Source organism: Carettochelys insculpta, chromosome 11, assembly GCF_033958435.1.
Source record: "Carettochelys insculpta isolate YL-2023 chromosome 11, ASM3395843v1, whole genome shotgun sequence".
NCBI lineage: Eukaryota > Metazoa > Chordata > Testudines > Carettochelyidae > Carettochelys > Carettochelys insculpta.
The window spans coordinates 983,023-996,747 of record NC_134147.1 but is presented as its reverse complement, the minus strand read 5'-3'; the positions used below and the strand labels follow the sequence as shown (position 1 = coordinate 996,747).

The following is a 13,725-nucleotide window of genomic DNA, read 5'->3' as shown; positions in this document are numbered from 1 at the left end:
TCTCGGTGGGGACAGATGGCAGAACAAGGAGCAATGGGCTGAAGTCTGAGAGGCAGTGGTGTAGGCTGGGTATCAGGAAAACCCGCTTTACGAGGCGGGGGGTGAAGCACGGGAATGTGTTGCCTAGCGAGGTGGTGGAATCTCCATCTCTGGAGGATTTTAAGTCGGGGCTTGACAAAGTCGAAGCTGGGGTGACTTGAATAGAGTTGAAGCCGCTTGAAGCAGGGGGCTGGAGTTGCTGTCCTCGTGGGGTTTCTTCTAGTCTTAGGCTTCCATGCTCAGTCCTGGGCTCCAGCCCTCTAATTATTTTTGTTTCCATCCGTGGAATCTATTCCAATGCATCCACCGCCTTTCTACAATGGGAGGGGAGGTGGTGCTGAGAACGGGACAGGAGAGGGCAGATGTGGCCTCACTAATGCCAAATTGAGGGGAATAATACCTCTCCTGGAGCTGCTGGAATTGCTTCTCCTAACACCCACCCCCCTCATGCCCCAGCCCTCCGACCGCGCAGGGCGGGCTGATGCCCCCTATCCAGCCGCTCATCCACCACGCTCCCGACCACCTCCTGCCCTACGCTGCCACTCAGCAAGTCAGCACGCAGGAGTCCCAGCCAGGGCCACAGCGGTGTCCGTTCGGGCTCAGGGGCCGAGTCCCAGCGGACCGGAGCGCGGGGGGGCGGCAGCAGTTTTCTACTTTGAATAGTTTAGAAGGGACGCACCTGCCTGGGGCAGGGACACGGGAGAACCCCCCCCCCTCGCACCCTCCCCCCCGGCAGGGCCATGGGAGAACCCCCCCTGTCGCACCCCCCCCGGCAGGGCCACGGGAGCCCCCCCCCGTCGCACCCCCCCCCGGCAGGGCCACGGGAGAACCCCCCCCCCGTCGCACCACCCCCGGCAGGGCCACGGGAGAACCCCCCCCCGTCGCACCCCCCCCCCGGCAGGGCCACGGGAGAACCCCCCCCCGTCGCACCACCCCCGGCAGGGCCACGGGAGCCCCCCCCCGTTGCACTCCCCCCCGGCAGGGCCACGGGAGAACCCCCCCCCGTCGCACCACCCCCGGCAGAGCCACGGGAGCCCCCCCCCGTCGCACCCCCCCCCCGGCAGGGCAACGGGAGAACCCCCCCCCGTCGCACCACCCCCGGCAGGGCCACGGGAGCCCCCCCCCCGTCGCACTCCCCCCCGGCAGGGCCACGGGAGAACCCCCCCCCCCCGTCGCACCACCCCCCACCGGGCAGGGCCGCGGCTCCCGCTGGCCTTTGTCCGCCCCGGGGGACGGGCCGCGCCGCAGTGTGAGGCGGACGCGTGTCCCCCCGCGCAGGCTGGGACCGGGGGGACCGGCGCGGCCCGCACGCCGCGGGGGGAGGTTGTGGGGGGTGTTTCGGAGCCCCCGCAGCGCGCCAAGGGGGGGAGCCGAGCCCGCAGCCCCGCCCGCCCCAGGCCCTGAGCGCGCTTGGGGGAGGGCGGGTGCAACCTGAAAGGGGGGGGGGAGGGCTCCTCCCTGCGCCCCACACTGGCTGCGCACGCGCAGGGCGGGGCCGAGCGCTCCGTAACCCCGTAACCCGCCGCCGGTGAGTCTCTGCGGCCCCCCCCCGGGGCCAGCGATCGCGGCCGAGCGGAGCGGAGCTGAGCTGAACTGGGCGGGGGCGGGGGCGGGCTGCCCCCCCGGGCCGGGCCCGTGGTTGGGGGGAGGTTGCGCCGCCAGCCCCACGTGCAGCCCGTGTCCGTCCCCAAAACTCCTAACCCGCACCGAGCGCCGCCCCCCGGCGCTTATCACCCCCCCGCCGGTAATTACCCCCCCCCCGGCGCTTATCACTCCCCCCCGCCGGTAATTGCCCCCCCCCGGCGCTTATCACTCACCCCCCGCCGGTAATTGCCCCCCCCGGCACTTATCACTCACCCCCGCCGGTAATTGCCCCCCCCGGCGCTTATCACTCCCCCCCGCCGGTAATTACCTCCCCCCCGGCGCTTATCACTCCCCCCCGCCGGTAAATACCCCCCTCCCGGCGCTTATCACTCCCCCCCGCCGGTAATTACCCCCCCCGGCGCTTATCACTCCCCCCCGCCGATAAATACCCCCCTCCCGGCGCTTATCACTCCCCCCCGCCGGTAATTACCCCCCCCGGCGCTTATCACTCCCCCCCGCCGGTAATTACCTCCCCCCCGGAGCTTATCACTCCCCCTCGCCGGTAAATACCCCCCTCCCGGCGCTTATCACTCCCCCCCGCCGGTAATTACCCCCCCCGGCGCTTATCACTCCCCCCCGCCGGTAATTACCTCCCCCCCGGAGCTTATCACTCCCCCCCCGCCGGTAAATACCCCCCCCCCCGGCGCTTATCACTCCCCCCCGCCGGTAATTACACCCCCCGGCCCTTATCACTCTTCCCCGCCGGTAATTACCCCCCCCGGCGCATATCACCCCCCCCCGCCGGTAATTACCTCCCCCCCGGCGCTTATCACTCCCCCCCGCCGGTAATTACCTCCCCCCCGGCGCTTATCACTCCCCCCCGCCGGTAATTACCCCCCCCGGCGCATATCACTCCCCCCCGCCGGTAAATACCCCCCCCGGCGCTTATCACTCCCCCCCGCCGGTAAATACCCCCCTCCCGGCGCTTATCACTCCCCCCCGCCGGTAATTACCCCCCCCGGCGCTTATCACTCCCCCCCGCCGATAAATACCCCCCTCCCGGCGCTTATCACTCCCCCCCGCCGGTAATTACCCCCCCCGGCGCTTATCACTCCCCCCCGCCGGTAATTACCTCCCCCCCGGAGCTTATCACTCCCCCTCGCCGGTAAATACCCCCCTCCCGGCGCTTATCACTCCCCCCCGCCGGTAATTACCCCCCCCGGCGCTTATCACTCCCCCCCGCCGGTAATTACCTCCCCCCCGGAGCTTATCACTCCCCCCCCGCCGGTAAATACCCCCCCCCGGCGCTTATCACTCCCCCCCGCCGGTAATTACCCCCCCCGGCCCTTATCACTCTTCCCCGCCGGTAATTACCCCCCCCGGCGCATATCACCCCCCCCCGCCGGTAATTACCTCCCCCCCGGCGCTTATCACTCCCCCCCGCCGGTAATTACCTCCCCCCCGGCGCTTATCACTCCCCCCCGCCGGTAATTACCCCCCCCGGCGCATATCACTCCCCCCCGCCGGTAAATACCCCCCCCGGCGCTTATCACTCCCCCCCGCCGGTAAATACCCCCCTCCCGGCGCTTATCACTCCCCCCCGCCGGTAAATACCCCCCCCCCCGGCGCTTATCACTCCCCCCCGCCGGTAAATACCCCCCTCCCGGCGCTTATCACTCCCCCCCGCCGGTAAATACCCCCCTCCCGGCGCTTATCACTCCCCCCCGCCGGTAATTACCCCCCTCCCGGCGCTTATCACTCCCCCCCGCCGGTAATTACCCCCCTCCCGGCGCTTATCACTCCCCCCCGCCGGTAAATACCCCCCTCCCGGCGCTTATCACTCCCCCCCGCCGGTAATTACCCCCCTCCCGGCGCTTATCACTCCCCCCCGCCGGTAAATACCCCCCTCCCGGCGCTTATCACTCCCCCCCGCCGGTAATTACCCCCCCCGGCGCTTATCACTCCCCCCCGCCGGTAATTACCCCCCCCCGGCGCTTATCACTCACCCCCGCCGGTAATTACCCCCCCCGGCGCTTATCACTCACCCCCGCCGGTAATTGCCCCCCCCGGCGCTTATCACTCCCCCCCCCGCCGGTAAATACCCCCCCCGGCGCTTATCACTCACCCCCGCCGGTAATTACCCCCCCGCCCAAGTGCTTATTACTCACCCAAGCCCATAATTACACCCCCCGGCGCTTATCACTCACCCCTGCCGGTAATTGCCCCCCCCCGGCGCTTATCACTCCCCCCCCCCCGCCGGTAAATACCCCCTCCCGGCGCTTATCACTCCCCCCCGCCGGTAATTACCTCCCCCCCGGCACTTATCACTCCCCCCCCGCCGGTAAATACCCCCCTCCCGGCGCTTATCACTCCCCCCCGCCGGTAATTACCCCCCCCGGCGCTTATCACTCCCCCCCGCCGGTAATTACCCCCCCCGGCGCTTATCACCCCCCGCCGGTAAATACCCCCCCCGGCGCTTATCACTCACCCCCGCCGGTAACTACCCCCCCGCCCAAGTGCTTATTACTCACCCAAGCCCGTAATTACACCCCCCGGCGCTTATCACTCACCCCCGCCGGTAATTGCCCCCCCCGGCGCTTATCACTCCCCCCCCCGCCGGTAAATACCCCCCCCGGCGCTTATCACTCACCCCCGCCGGTAATTACCCCCCCGCCCAAGTGCTTATTACTCACCCAAGCCCGTAATTACACCCCCCGGCGCTTATCACTCACCCCTGCCGGTAATTGCCCCCCCCCGGCGCTTATCACTCCCCCCCCCCCGCCGGTAAATACCCCCTCCCGGCGCTTATCACTCCCCCCCGCCGGTAATTACCTCCCCCCCGGCGCTTATCACTCCCCCCCGCCGGTAATTACCTCCCCCCCGGCGCTTATCACTCCCCCCCGCCGGTAATTACCTCCCCCGCGGCGCTTATCACTCTCCCCCCGGCGCTTATCACTCCCCCCCGCCGGTAATTACCCCCCCCGGCGCTTATCACTCCCCCCCGCCGGTAATTACCCCCTCCGGCGCTTATCACTCCCCCCCGCCGGTAAATACCCCCCCCCGGCGCTTATCACTCCCCCCCGCCGGTAATTACCCCCCCCGGCGCTTATCACTCCCCCCCCGCCGGTAATTACCCCCCCCGGCGATTATCACTCCCCCCGCCGGTAATTACCTCCCCCCCGGCGCTTATCACTCCCCCCCCGCCGGTAAATACCCCCTCCCGGCGCTTATCACTCCCCCCCCCCGTCGGTAATTACCCCCCCCGGCGCTTATCACTCCCCCCCGCCGGTAATTACCCCCCCCCCCGGCGCTTATCACTCCCCCCCGCCGGTAAATACCCCCCCCCCGGCGCTTATCACTCACCCCCGCCGGTAAATACCCCCCCGCCCAAGTGCTTATTACTCACCCAAGCCCGTAATAATCCCCCCCGGCACTTATCACTCACCCCAGCCGGTAATTACCCCCCCCGGCGCTTATCACCCCCCCGCGGGTAAATACCCCCCCCGGCGCTTATTACTCCCCCCCGCCGGTAAATACCCCCCCCGGCGCTTATTACTCCCCCCCGCCGGTAAATACCCCCCCCGGCGCTTATCACTCTCCCCCGCCGGTAATTACCCCCCCCGGCGCTTATCACTCCCCCCCGCCGGTAAATACCCCCCCCCGGCGCTTATCACTCACCCCCGCCGGTAATTGCCCCCCCCCGGCGCTTATCACTCACCCCCGCCGGTAATTGCCCCCCCGGCGCTTATCACTCACCCCCGCCGGTAATTACCCCCCCCGGCCCTTATCACTCTTCCCCGCCGGTAATTACCCCCTCCCGGCGCTTATCACTCCCCCCCCGCCGGTAATTACCCCCCCCGGCGCTTATCACTCCCCCCCCGCCGGTAATTACCTCCCCCGGCGCTTATCACTCTTCCCCACCGGTAATTACCCCCCCGGCGCTTATCACCCCCCCCGCCGGTAACACCCCCCCCGGCGCTTATCACTCCCCCCCCCGCCGGTAATTACCCCCCCCGGCGCTTATCACTCTCCCCCCCGCCGGTAATTACCCCCCCCGGCCCTTATCACTCCCCCCCGCCGGTAAATACCCCCCCCCCGGCGCTTATCACTCACCCCCGCCGGTAAATACCCCCCCGCCCAAGTGCTTATTACTCACCCAAGCCCGTAATTACCCCCCCCGGCACTTATCACTCACCCCAGCCGGTAATTACCCCCCCCGGCGCTTATCACTCCCCCCCGCCGGTAATTACCCCCCCCGGCGCTTATCACTCTTTCCCGCCGGTAATTACCCCCCCCGGCGCTTATCACCCCCGGCCGGTAAATACCCCCCCCGGCGCTTATCACTCCCCCCCCGCCGGTAATTACCCCCCCCGGCGCTTATCACTCACCCCCGCCGGTAATTACCTGCCCCCCGGCGCTTATCACTCAACCCCGCCGGTAATTACCCCCCCCGGCGCTTATCACTCACCCCCGCCGGTAATTACCCCCCCCGGCGCTTATCACTCCCCCCCGCCGGTAATTACCTCCCCCCCGGCGCTTATCACTCCCCCCCGCCGGTAAATACCCCCCCGCCCAAGTGCTTATTACTCACCCAAGCCCGTAATTATCCCCCCCGGCACTTATCACTCACCCCAGCCGGTAATTACCCCCCCCGGCGCTTATCACCCCCCCGCGGGTAAATACCCCCCCCCGCGCTTATCACTCCCCCCCGCCGGTAATTACCCCCCCCGGCGCTTATCACTCCCCCCCGCCGGTAAATACCCCCCCCGGCGCTTATCACTCTCCCCCGCCGGTAATTACCCCCCCCGGCGCTTATCACTCCCCCCCGCCGGTAAATACCCCCCCCGGCGCTTATCACTCACCCCCGCCGGTAATTGCCCCCCCCCGGCGCTTATCACTCACCCCCGCCGGTAATTGCCCCCCCCGGCGCTTATCACTCACCCCCGCCGGTAATTACCCCCCCCCCGGCGCTTATCTCTCACCCCCGCCGGTAATTGCCCCCCCCGGCGCTTATCACTCACCCCCGCCGGTAATTACCCCCCCCGGCGCTTATCACTCCCCCCCGGCGCTTATCACTCCCCCCCGCCGGTAAATACCCCCCCCCGGCGCTTATCACTCACCCCCGCCGGTAATTACCCCCCCGCCCAAGTGCTTATTACTCACCCAAGCCCGTAATTACACCCCCCGGCGCTTATCACTCACCCCCGCCGGTAATTGCCCCCCCCGGCTCTTATCACTCACCCCTGCCGGTAATTGCCCCCCCCGGCGCTTATCACTCCCCCCCCGCCGGTAAATACCCCCCCCCCGGCGCTTATCACTCACCCCCGCCGGTAAATACCCCCCCCCGGCGCTTATCACTCACCCCCGCCGGTAATTACCCCCCCGCCCAAGTGCTTATTACTCACCCAAGCCCGTAATTACACCCCCCGGCGCTTATCACTCACCCCTGCCGGTAATTGCCCCCCCCGGCGCTTATCACTCACCCCCGCCGGTAATTGTCCCCCCCGGCGCTTATCACTCCCCCCCCCGCCGGTAAATACCCCCTCCCGGCGCTTATCACTCCCCCCCGCCGGTAATTACCTCCCCCCCGGCGCTTATCACTCCCCCCCCGCCGGTAAATACCCCCTCCCGGCGCTTATCACTACCCCCCCGCCGGTAAATACCCCCTCCCGGCGCTTATCACTCCCCCCCGCCGGTAATTACCCCCCCCGGCGCTTATCACTCCCCCCCCGCCGGTAAATACCCCCTCCCGGCGCTTATCACTCCCCCCCCCGCCGGTAAATACCCCCTCCCGGCGCTTATCACTCCCCCCCAGCGCTTATCACTCCCCCCCGGCGGTAATTACCTCCCCCCCGGCGCTTATCACTCCCCCCCACCGGTAATTACCCCCCCCCGGCGCTTATCACTCCCCCCCGCCGGTAATTACCTCCCCCGCGGCGCTTATCACTCTCCCCCCGGCGCTTATCACTCCCCCCCGCCGGTAATTACCCCCCCCCGGCGCTTATCACTCCCCCCCGCCGGTAAATACCCCCCCCGGCACTTATCACTCCCCCCCGCCGGTAATTACCTCCCCCCCGGCGCTTATCACTCCCCCCCGCCGGTAATTACCCCCCCCCGGCGCTTATCACTCCCCCCCGCCGGTAATTACCTCCCCCCCCGGCGCTTATCACTCCCCCCCCGCCGGTAAATACCCCCTCCCGGCGCTTATCACTCCCGCCCGCCGGTAAATACCCCCTCCCGGCGCTTATCACTCCCCCCCGCCGGTAAATACCCCCCCCGGCGCTTATCACTCCCCCCCGCCGGTAAATACCCCCTCCCGGCGCTTATCACTCCCCCCCGCCGGTAATTACCCCCCCCCGGCGCTTATCACTCTTCCCCGCCGGTAATTACCCCCCCCGGCGCTTATCACCCCCCCGCCGGTAAATACCCCCCCCGGCGCTTATCACTCCCCCCCGCCGGTAAGTACCCCCCCCCGGCGCTTATCACCCCCCCCGCCGGTAATTACCCCCCCGGCGCTTATCACTCCCCCCCGCCGGTAAATACCCCCCCCCGGCGCTTATCACTCCCCCCCGCCGGTAAATACCCCCCCCCGGCGCTTACCACGCACCCCCGCCGGTAATTACCCCCCAGCCCAAGTGCTTATTACTCCCCCAAGCCCGTAATTACCCCCCCCGGCGCTTATCACTCCCCCCCGCCGGTAAATACCCCCCCCCGGTGCTTATCACTCACCCCCGCCGGTAATTACCCCCCCCCGGCGCTTATCACTCACCCCCGCCGGTAATTACCCCCCCCCCGGCGCTTATCACGCACCCCCGCCGGTAATTACCCCCCCCGGCGCTTATCACTCCCCCCCGCCGGTAATTACCTCCCCCCCGGCGCTTATCACTCCCCCCCAGGCGCTTATCACTCACCCCCGCCGGTAATTACCCCCCTGCCCAAGTGCTTATTACTCACCCAAGCCCGTAATTACCCCCCCCCGGCGCTTATCACTCACCCCCGCCGGTAATTACCCCCCCCAGCGCTTATTACTCACCCCAGCCGGTAATTACCCCCCCCGGCGCTTATTACTCACCCCAGCCGGTAATTACCCCCCCCTGGCGCTTATTACTCACCCCCGCCGGTAATTACCCTCCCACGGCTATTATTACTCACCCCAGCCGGTAATTGCCCCCCCCGGCGCTCATTACCCATCCCAGCCGGTAATTACCCCCCCACCCAAGTGCTTATTACTCACCCCCACCGGTAATTACCCCCCCACCCAAGTGCTTATTACTCACCCCCACCGGTAATTACCCCCCCACCCAAGTGCTTATTAATCACCCCCGCCGGTAATTACCCCCCCATGCGCTTATTACTCACCCCAGCCGGTAATTACCCCCCCCCCAGCGCTTATTACTCACCCCAGCCAGTAATTACCCCCCCCGGCGCTTATTACTCACCCCAGCCGGTAATTACCCCCCCCGGCTATTATTACTCACCCCCGCCGGTAATTACCCTCCCTCGGCTATTATTAGTCACCCCCGCCAGTAATTACCCCCCCAAGCGCTTATTACTCACCCCAGCCGGTAATTACCCCCCCCACCCAAGTGCATATTACTCACCCCAGTCGGTAATTACCCCCCCCCACCCAAGTGCTTATTACTCACCCCAGCCGGTAATTACCCCCCGCAGCGCTTATTACTCACCCCAGCTGGTAATTACCCCCCCGGCGCTTATTACTCACCCCTGCCGGTAATTACTCACCCCAGCCAGTAATTGCCCCCCCCACCCAAGTGCTTATTACTCACCCCAGCCAGTAATTACCCCCCCCCCACGGGTCGGGGCTGGATCAGTGGTTGCAGGGGGTGTGGGTGCACCGCCGCTGCACACCCCCCACCCCAAGCCGTGTGCAGCCCCCTAACTACTTACCCGCACCGTGCACCGCCGCCCCCCCCACCGCAAGCACTTATTACTCACCCCAGCCTGTACCCAGCTGGTAATTCCCCCTCCCACCCCCCCGGGTGGGGGGGGGGGCCCAGTGCTGCCTCTGACAGCCACAGCGCCTGGCCCCACAGTTGTCATGACTCAGTAGTAAACACACCGACTTTGTTCTCTCTCTCTCTCACCCTCCCCCCCCCGCCCCATGGGGTTTTCTGTGCTACACTGACCCCCGTTTGCTCCCCCCCATTGGTGTGCACCGCTCCATTAGTTGCACACCAGCCCCTGGGTGCAGCTCTTACCCAAAGCCCATTACCACGTGGTTTAAATCGCGATGGGAACTTTCTGAGTCCCCAGAGGCGCTTGTCTGCGTACTTGGCTCAGTCTAATTCTGGACCCCCCCCCCACTCTCTGATTTGCTCACCTTGATTATCTTTTTCTGATTTGTCCTCCTTGATTACTGTTTTTGGTTCTCTGTGCCTTAAATATTGAGTCTGTTCTGGTCTGGCTATGATCTGAAGAAGTGGGTCTGTCCCACGAAAGCTCACCTAATAAACCATTTTGCTAGTCTTTAAAGTGCTACTTGACTGCTTTTTGTTTTGTTACCCAAGGGTCGCCTGTAACCACGCCAGCGGCTAAGCCGTTTTTTTTTTTTGCCCCTGCAGCACTGGTCGAGCCCCTCTGGGGTGGAACACGCTGCCCGTACCCCACGTCTCTGCCAAGTGACTCTCAGGGCGCTGTCCCTGCACCATAACGTGCACGTTTGTCGCCAGAGCCCCACCGCTGCCTCCAGCACAGGGACGAGAGATGGCTGGTGTGCGGCCTGGCCAGGTAGGGTTGATGAGGGTGTTACTTGGGGTCGGGGGGGGCGGGATAGTGAGTATTCCAAAGGTGGGAACTTCTTGGGGGCTGGATGTAGCAGCAACGGGGCCAGAAATTCCCAGGGCAGGGAATGGAAGCGGGACAAGGGGGTGACAAAGCTCCTCGTCTGGATTCTGGAAACAGGCCCCTGCAGGCCAGGCTGGAAGTTCCCTCTTTTATGGAACAAGAACACAAACACACACCCCCACCGCCCCGAGAACCTGCCAGCCCCAGGCACGCTGGGTGCCAAATTCCCATCTCAGCAGCAAGGTGGCGGGTAGGGAATGGAATTCCCCCCCTGGGACTGGCCTAGGAGACCCTGCTGGCCGCATGTTCTGGGTGCTCTGGGGGTAGGCGTGTGATGAAGGTGGATTTGCTCCCTGGGAGGGACAAGGGGCACACCAGCTCTCTCTTCTGGGAGCAGGGGAGGTTAGAGGCACTCCGCTGCCTGTGCCTCCCAGCCCTGCCCTTTCCCAGGCTTGGCTCTCGGAGACTAGCAGGGCCGTGGGTGGGGCAGAGGTGCTGAGTGGGAGCTCTGACTCTTCCAGGGGCCGGTGGCCTTCGAGGAGGTGGCTGTGTATTTCACAGAGGAGGAGTGGGCGCTGCTGGACCCCGCCCAGAGAGCCCTCTACAGAGCCGTCATGCAGGAGACTGGCGAGATGGTGACCTCCCTGGGTAAGGGTTTCTGTCCCCTGGCTTCCTTGAAAGGGAAGCAAAGAGTTAAGGTTCACGTTCCCCCCCACTGAGCGACCTCAGCTCTGCTTAGCCTCCGCCCCAGCCGCAGACAAATGTGCCAGCCCCTGCTGCAGAGCATTCTGGGACCAGAGCACAGCTGTCTTCGCTCTGCCAAGTGCAGACGGGGGCGACGGTGCCAGGAGGCCATCCAGGCTGACCGCCTGTGGAGCAGCCCCTCAAATTTCATCCAGCTACGATTGTACTGAGCCAAATGGCATGTGCCTGAAGTGAGCAGCTGGGGTGCCCCACAGCAACCTTGGGAGCACTCTGAATTGTGGTCTGGCCCCAGCATGTTGTCATCTGTCTCATGGCTCCCTCCCCACCCTGACTGGTGCATGGCCATGGCTCCTGCCCATGGCAGAGCTGCTCCCTTCCTTTCTCCCCAGCAGGGAGGAGATTCGGGACCTGCTGTTCCTGGATTATCTCTGTCTTCACGGTACTTTCTTTGTTCTCCTGACCCCAGTTCCGCGATCTGTCTCTCTCTCTCTCTCTCTCTCCCCCCCTCAGCAGGCAGCAGGATATGGAGTGAGAATGAGGAGCAGGCTCCTCTGCCAGCAGGCGCAGAGCCGGTGGAACTGTGCAGAGATTTACCCCGGAGAGCCAAAGGGAACGTGTCCCGTCACTGCAAGCAGGGCAATGCTCGTGAGAGGCAGCATAGGCCAAAGAGGCAGCGAGATGACCAGCCAGGGGAGACACTGGGTAAATCTAGGAGCAGTCCAGGAACTCCCAGGCTCCTGGAGCCCAGAGCCCAGCAAAGAAGGGCTGCAGGTGAGAAAAGCAACACTTGCCCAGAGTGCGGGAAAGGGTTCAGCAGCCCCTCCAAGCTGGTCAGGCACGAGAGGATCCACTCGGGAGAGAGACCCTACGCCTGCGCCGAGTGCGGGAAACGCTTCAACGACATGTCTCCGCTGGTGCGACATGAGAGGATCCATGGGGGAGAGAGGCCCTATCGGTGCCCCGAGTGCAGGAAGGGCTTCACGCAGAGCTCGGCCCTGGCAAGACATCGCCGGATCCACACTGGAGAGAGACCCTACGTCTGCGCGGAGTGTGGGAAAAACTTCAATGACAATTCCCACCTGCTCCGGCACCGCAGAACTCACGCCGAGAACGGCCTGTGAGTAGAGCTGAGCGTGCAGGGAAACCCCATCTGCTGCTCAGCCCTCGTGAGACGTCGCTGGGGCCACACTAGAGCGAGGCCCTGTGCCTGTGTGCAATGCAGGAAATGCTTCAGCGAGGTGTGACCCTGGTGAGACATAAGAAGATCTGCGCAGGAGAGAGGCCCTGCCGATGCGCCGAGCGCAGGAGGAGCTTCACTCAGAGGTGGGCTCTGGTGAGACGTCATCGGCTCCACACCGGAGAGACCCTGCGCGGAGTGTGGGAGGAAAACGATGATGGTGGCTCTCATCTGTCTGGCACCAGAGAACTCACACCGGGAACAGCCTGAGAGTAGAGCCAAGTGTGCCAGAAAACCTTCCCTGCCAGTCAGCCCTTGCGAGATCCATGGAACCAGACTGTGCAGGTTAGGAGTGCTGGGGAACCTCCACAGAGAGCGCAGGGCTCATTGGTCATCACACGACGCTGCACCGGAGAGAAGCCCCGGAGATGCACAGGGTGGGGGAAAGGGGTTTACGTGAACTGACACCTGGGTGGGAATCAGTGGAGCCACAAGGCGATAAACACCATAAGAACTTGCCTAGGGGTGAGCGCTTGTTTTCTTTGATGTTTTTACTAAGTCCCACAGCGTGCACTCCAAGGCATCGCTCCGTCCTGGCCTGTTTGAGATACCTGGGGGCATGACTGGCCCTTTGGGAGCAGAAACAGCCTTGTGCGTAACTTGGTTTTAAATAGCTACTCACCCTTGAATCTAGCAGGTGGATGTTGAAGCTAGGACTTGGATCCAGCCTGTGGCGAGGCTTCAAGCGCGTGCCTCGGCCGTTGCATTAGGGCTCACGCACTGGTGCAGTCCACTGCTGGAGGAAGCCTGAGACTTGGTGTGCGTCTCCCCCATAGGCTGCAGCGGGAGCAGAGCCAAAGTGGTGGGGCAGGGGAGGGCCAGCCAGCCACATTGCCAGGTTAATGTATATTTTAGACCTTACCTAGTCACCAGTGGCATTGCCAGTCCTGTAGGCTCCAATGGCGATAGTTTTGTAAGGAAAGGTGAGAGCTAAAATTGGCTAAAGGACTCAAATACACACACTCATTGCAGAGCTCTTGGTGCTGGATTGTAGCACTGATGGAACAAACAGCTGGTTTGGGAAGTCACCGGTTGCTTCCAAACGAGCGGAAGCTTGGTTAGTACAAGTTCCTCGCTCAGAGCACTGCTGTCCTAGGTCTCCGACCAGAACCACAGGGTGCACCAACACCCCCCGTGGAGCGCTCTGGCGCTCTCCTCCAAGAAACTCTTGCTTCAGGCACAGTGCCGAAGAGGCAAGGAGGCACTTGTAACATTACATAACTGCGTGACAGGGAAGTCTCCTATGGACTGGGCCAAATCCCTTTCCCACACTCTACAAACAACTCCAGGAGAAGAGTTCCTCAGGGTCAGCAGAGCACAGCTCCCTCCTGGGGGGACGCCGCACCAAAATAAAA

The 13,725-nt window shown here is 64.6% G+C and overlaps 1 protein-coding gene across 4 annotated transcripts; it reads left to right on the top strand.

Moving 5' to 3' along the window:
* The first annotated feature begins 1,534 nt into the window (after positions 1–1,534).
* On the top strand, positions 1,535–13,719 carry LOC142019118 (zinc finger protein 688-like). 4 transcript variants are annotated; one of them, XM_075005583.1, is made up of 4 exons: positions 1,535–1,567; positions 10,206–10,371; positions 10,950–11,076; positions 11,647–13,719. In XM_075005583.1, exons 2-4 carry the CDS (start codon positions 10,348–10,350, stop codon positions 12,252–12,254), a joined length of 759 nt encoding a protein of 252 aa, XP_074861684.1. In that variant the 5' UTR covers positions 1,535–1,567; positions 10,206–10,347; the 3' UTR covers positions 12,255–13,719. The 4 variants fall into 4 exon arrangements, with proteins under 4 accessions (XP_074861684.1, XP_074861680.1, XP_074861682.1 ...); XM_075005579.1 differs by having other exon boundaries at positions 11,644–13,719; XM_075005581.1 differs by lacking the exon at positions 1,535–1,567 and adding an exon at positions 1,604–1,783 and having other exon boundaries at positions 11,644–13,719.
* The last annotated feature ends 6 nt before the right edge of the window (positions 13,720–13,725 follow it).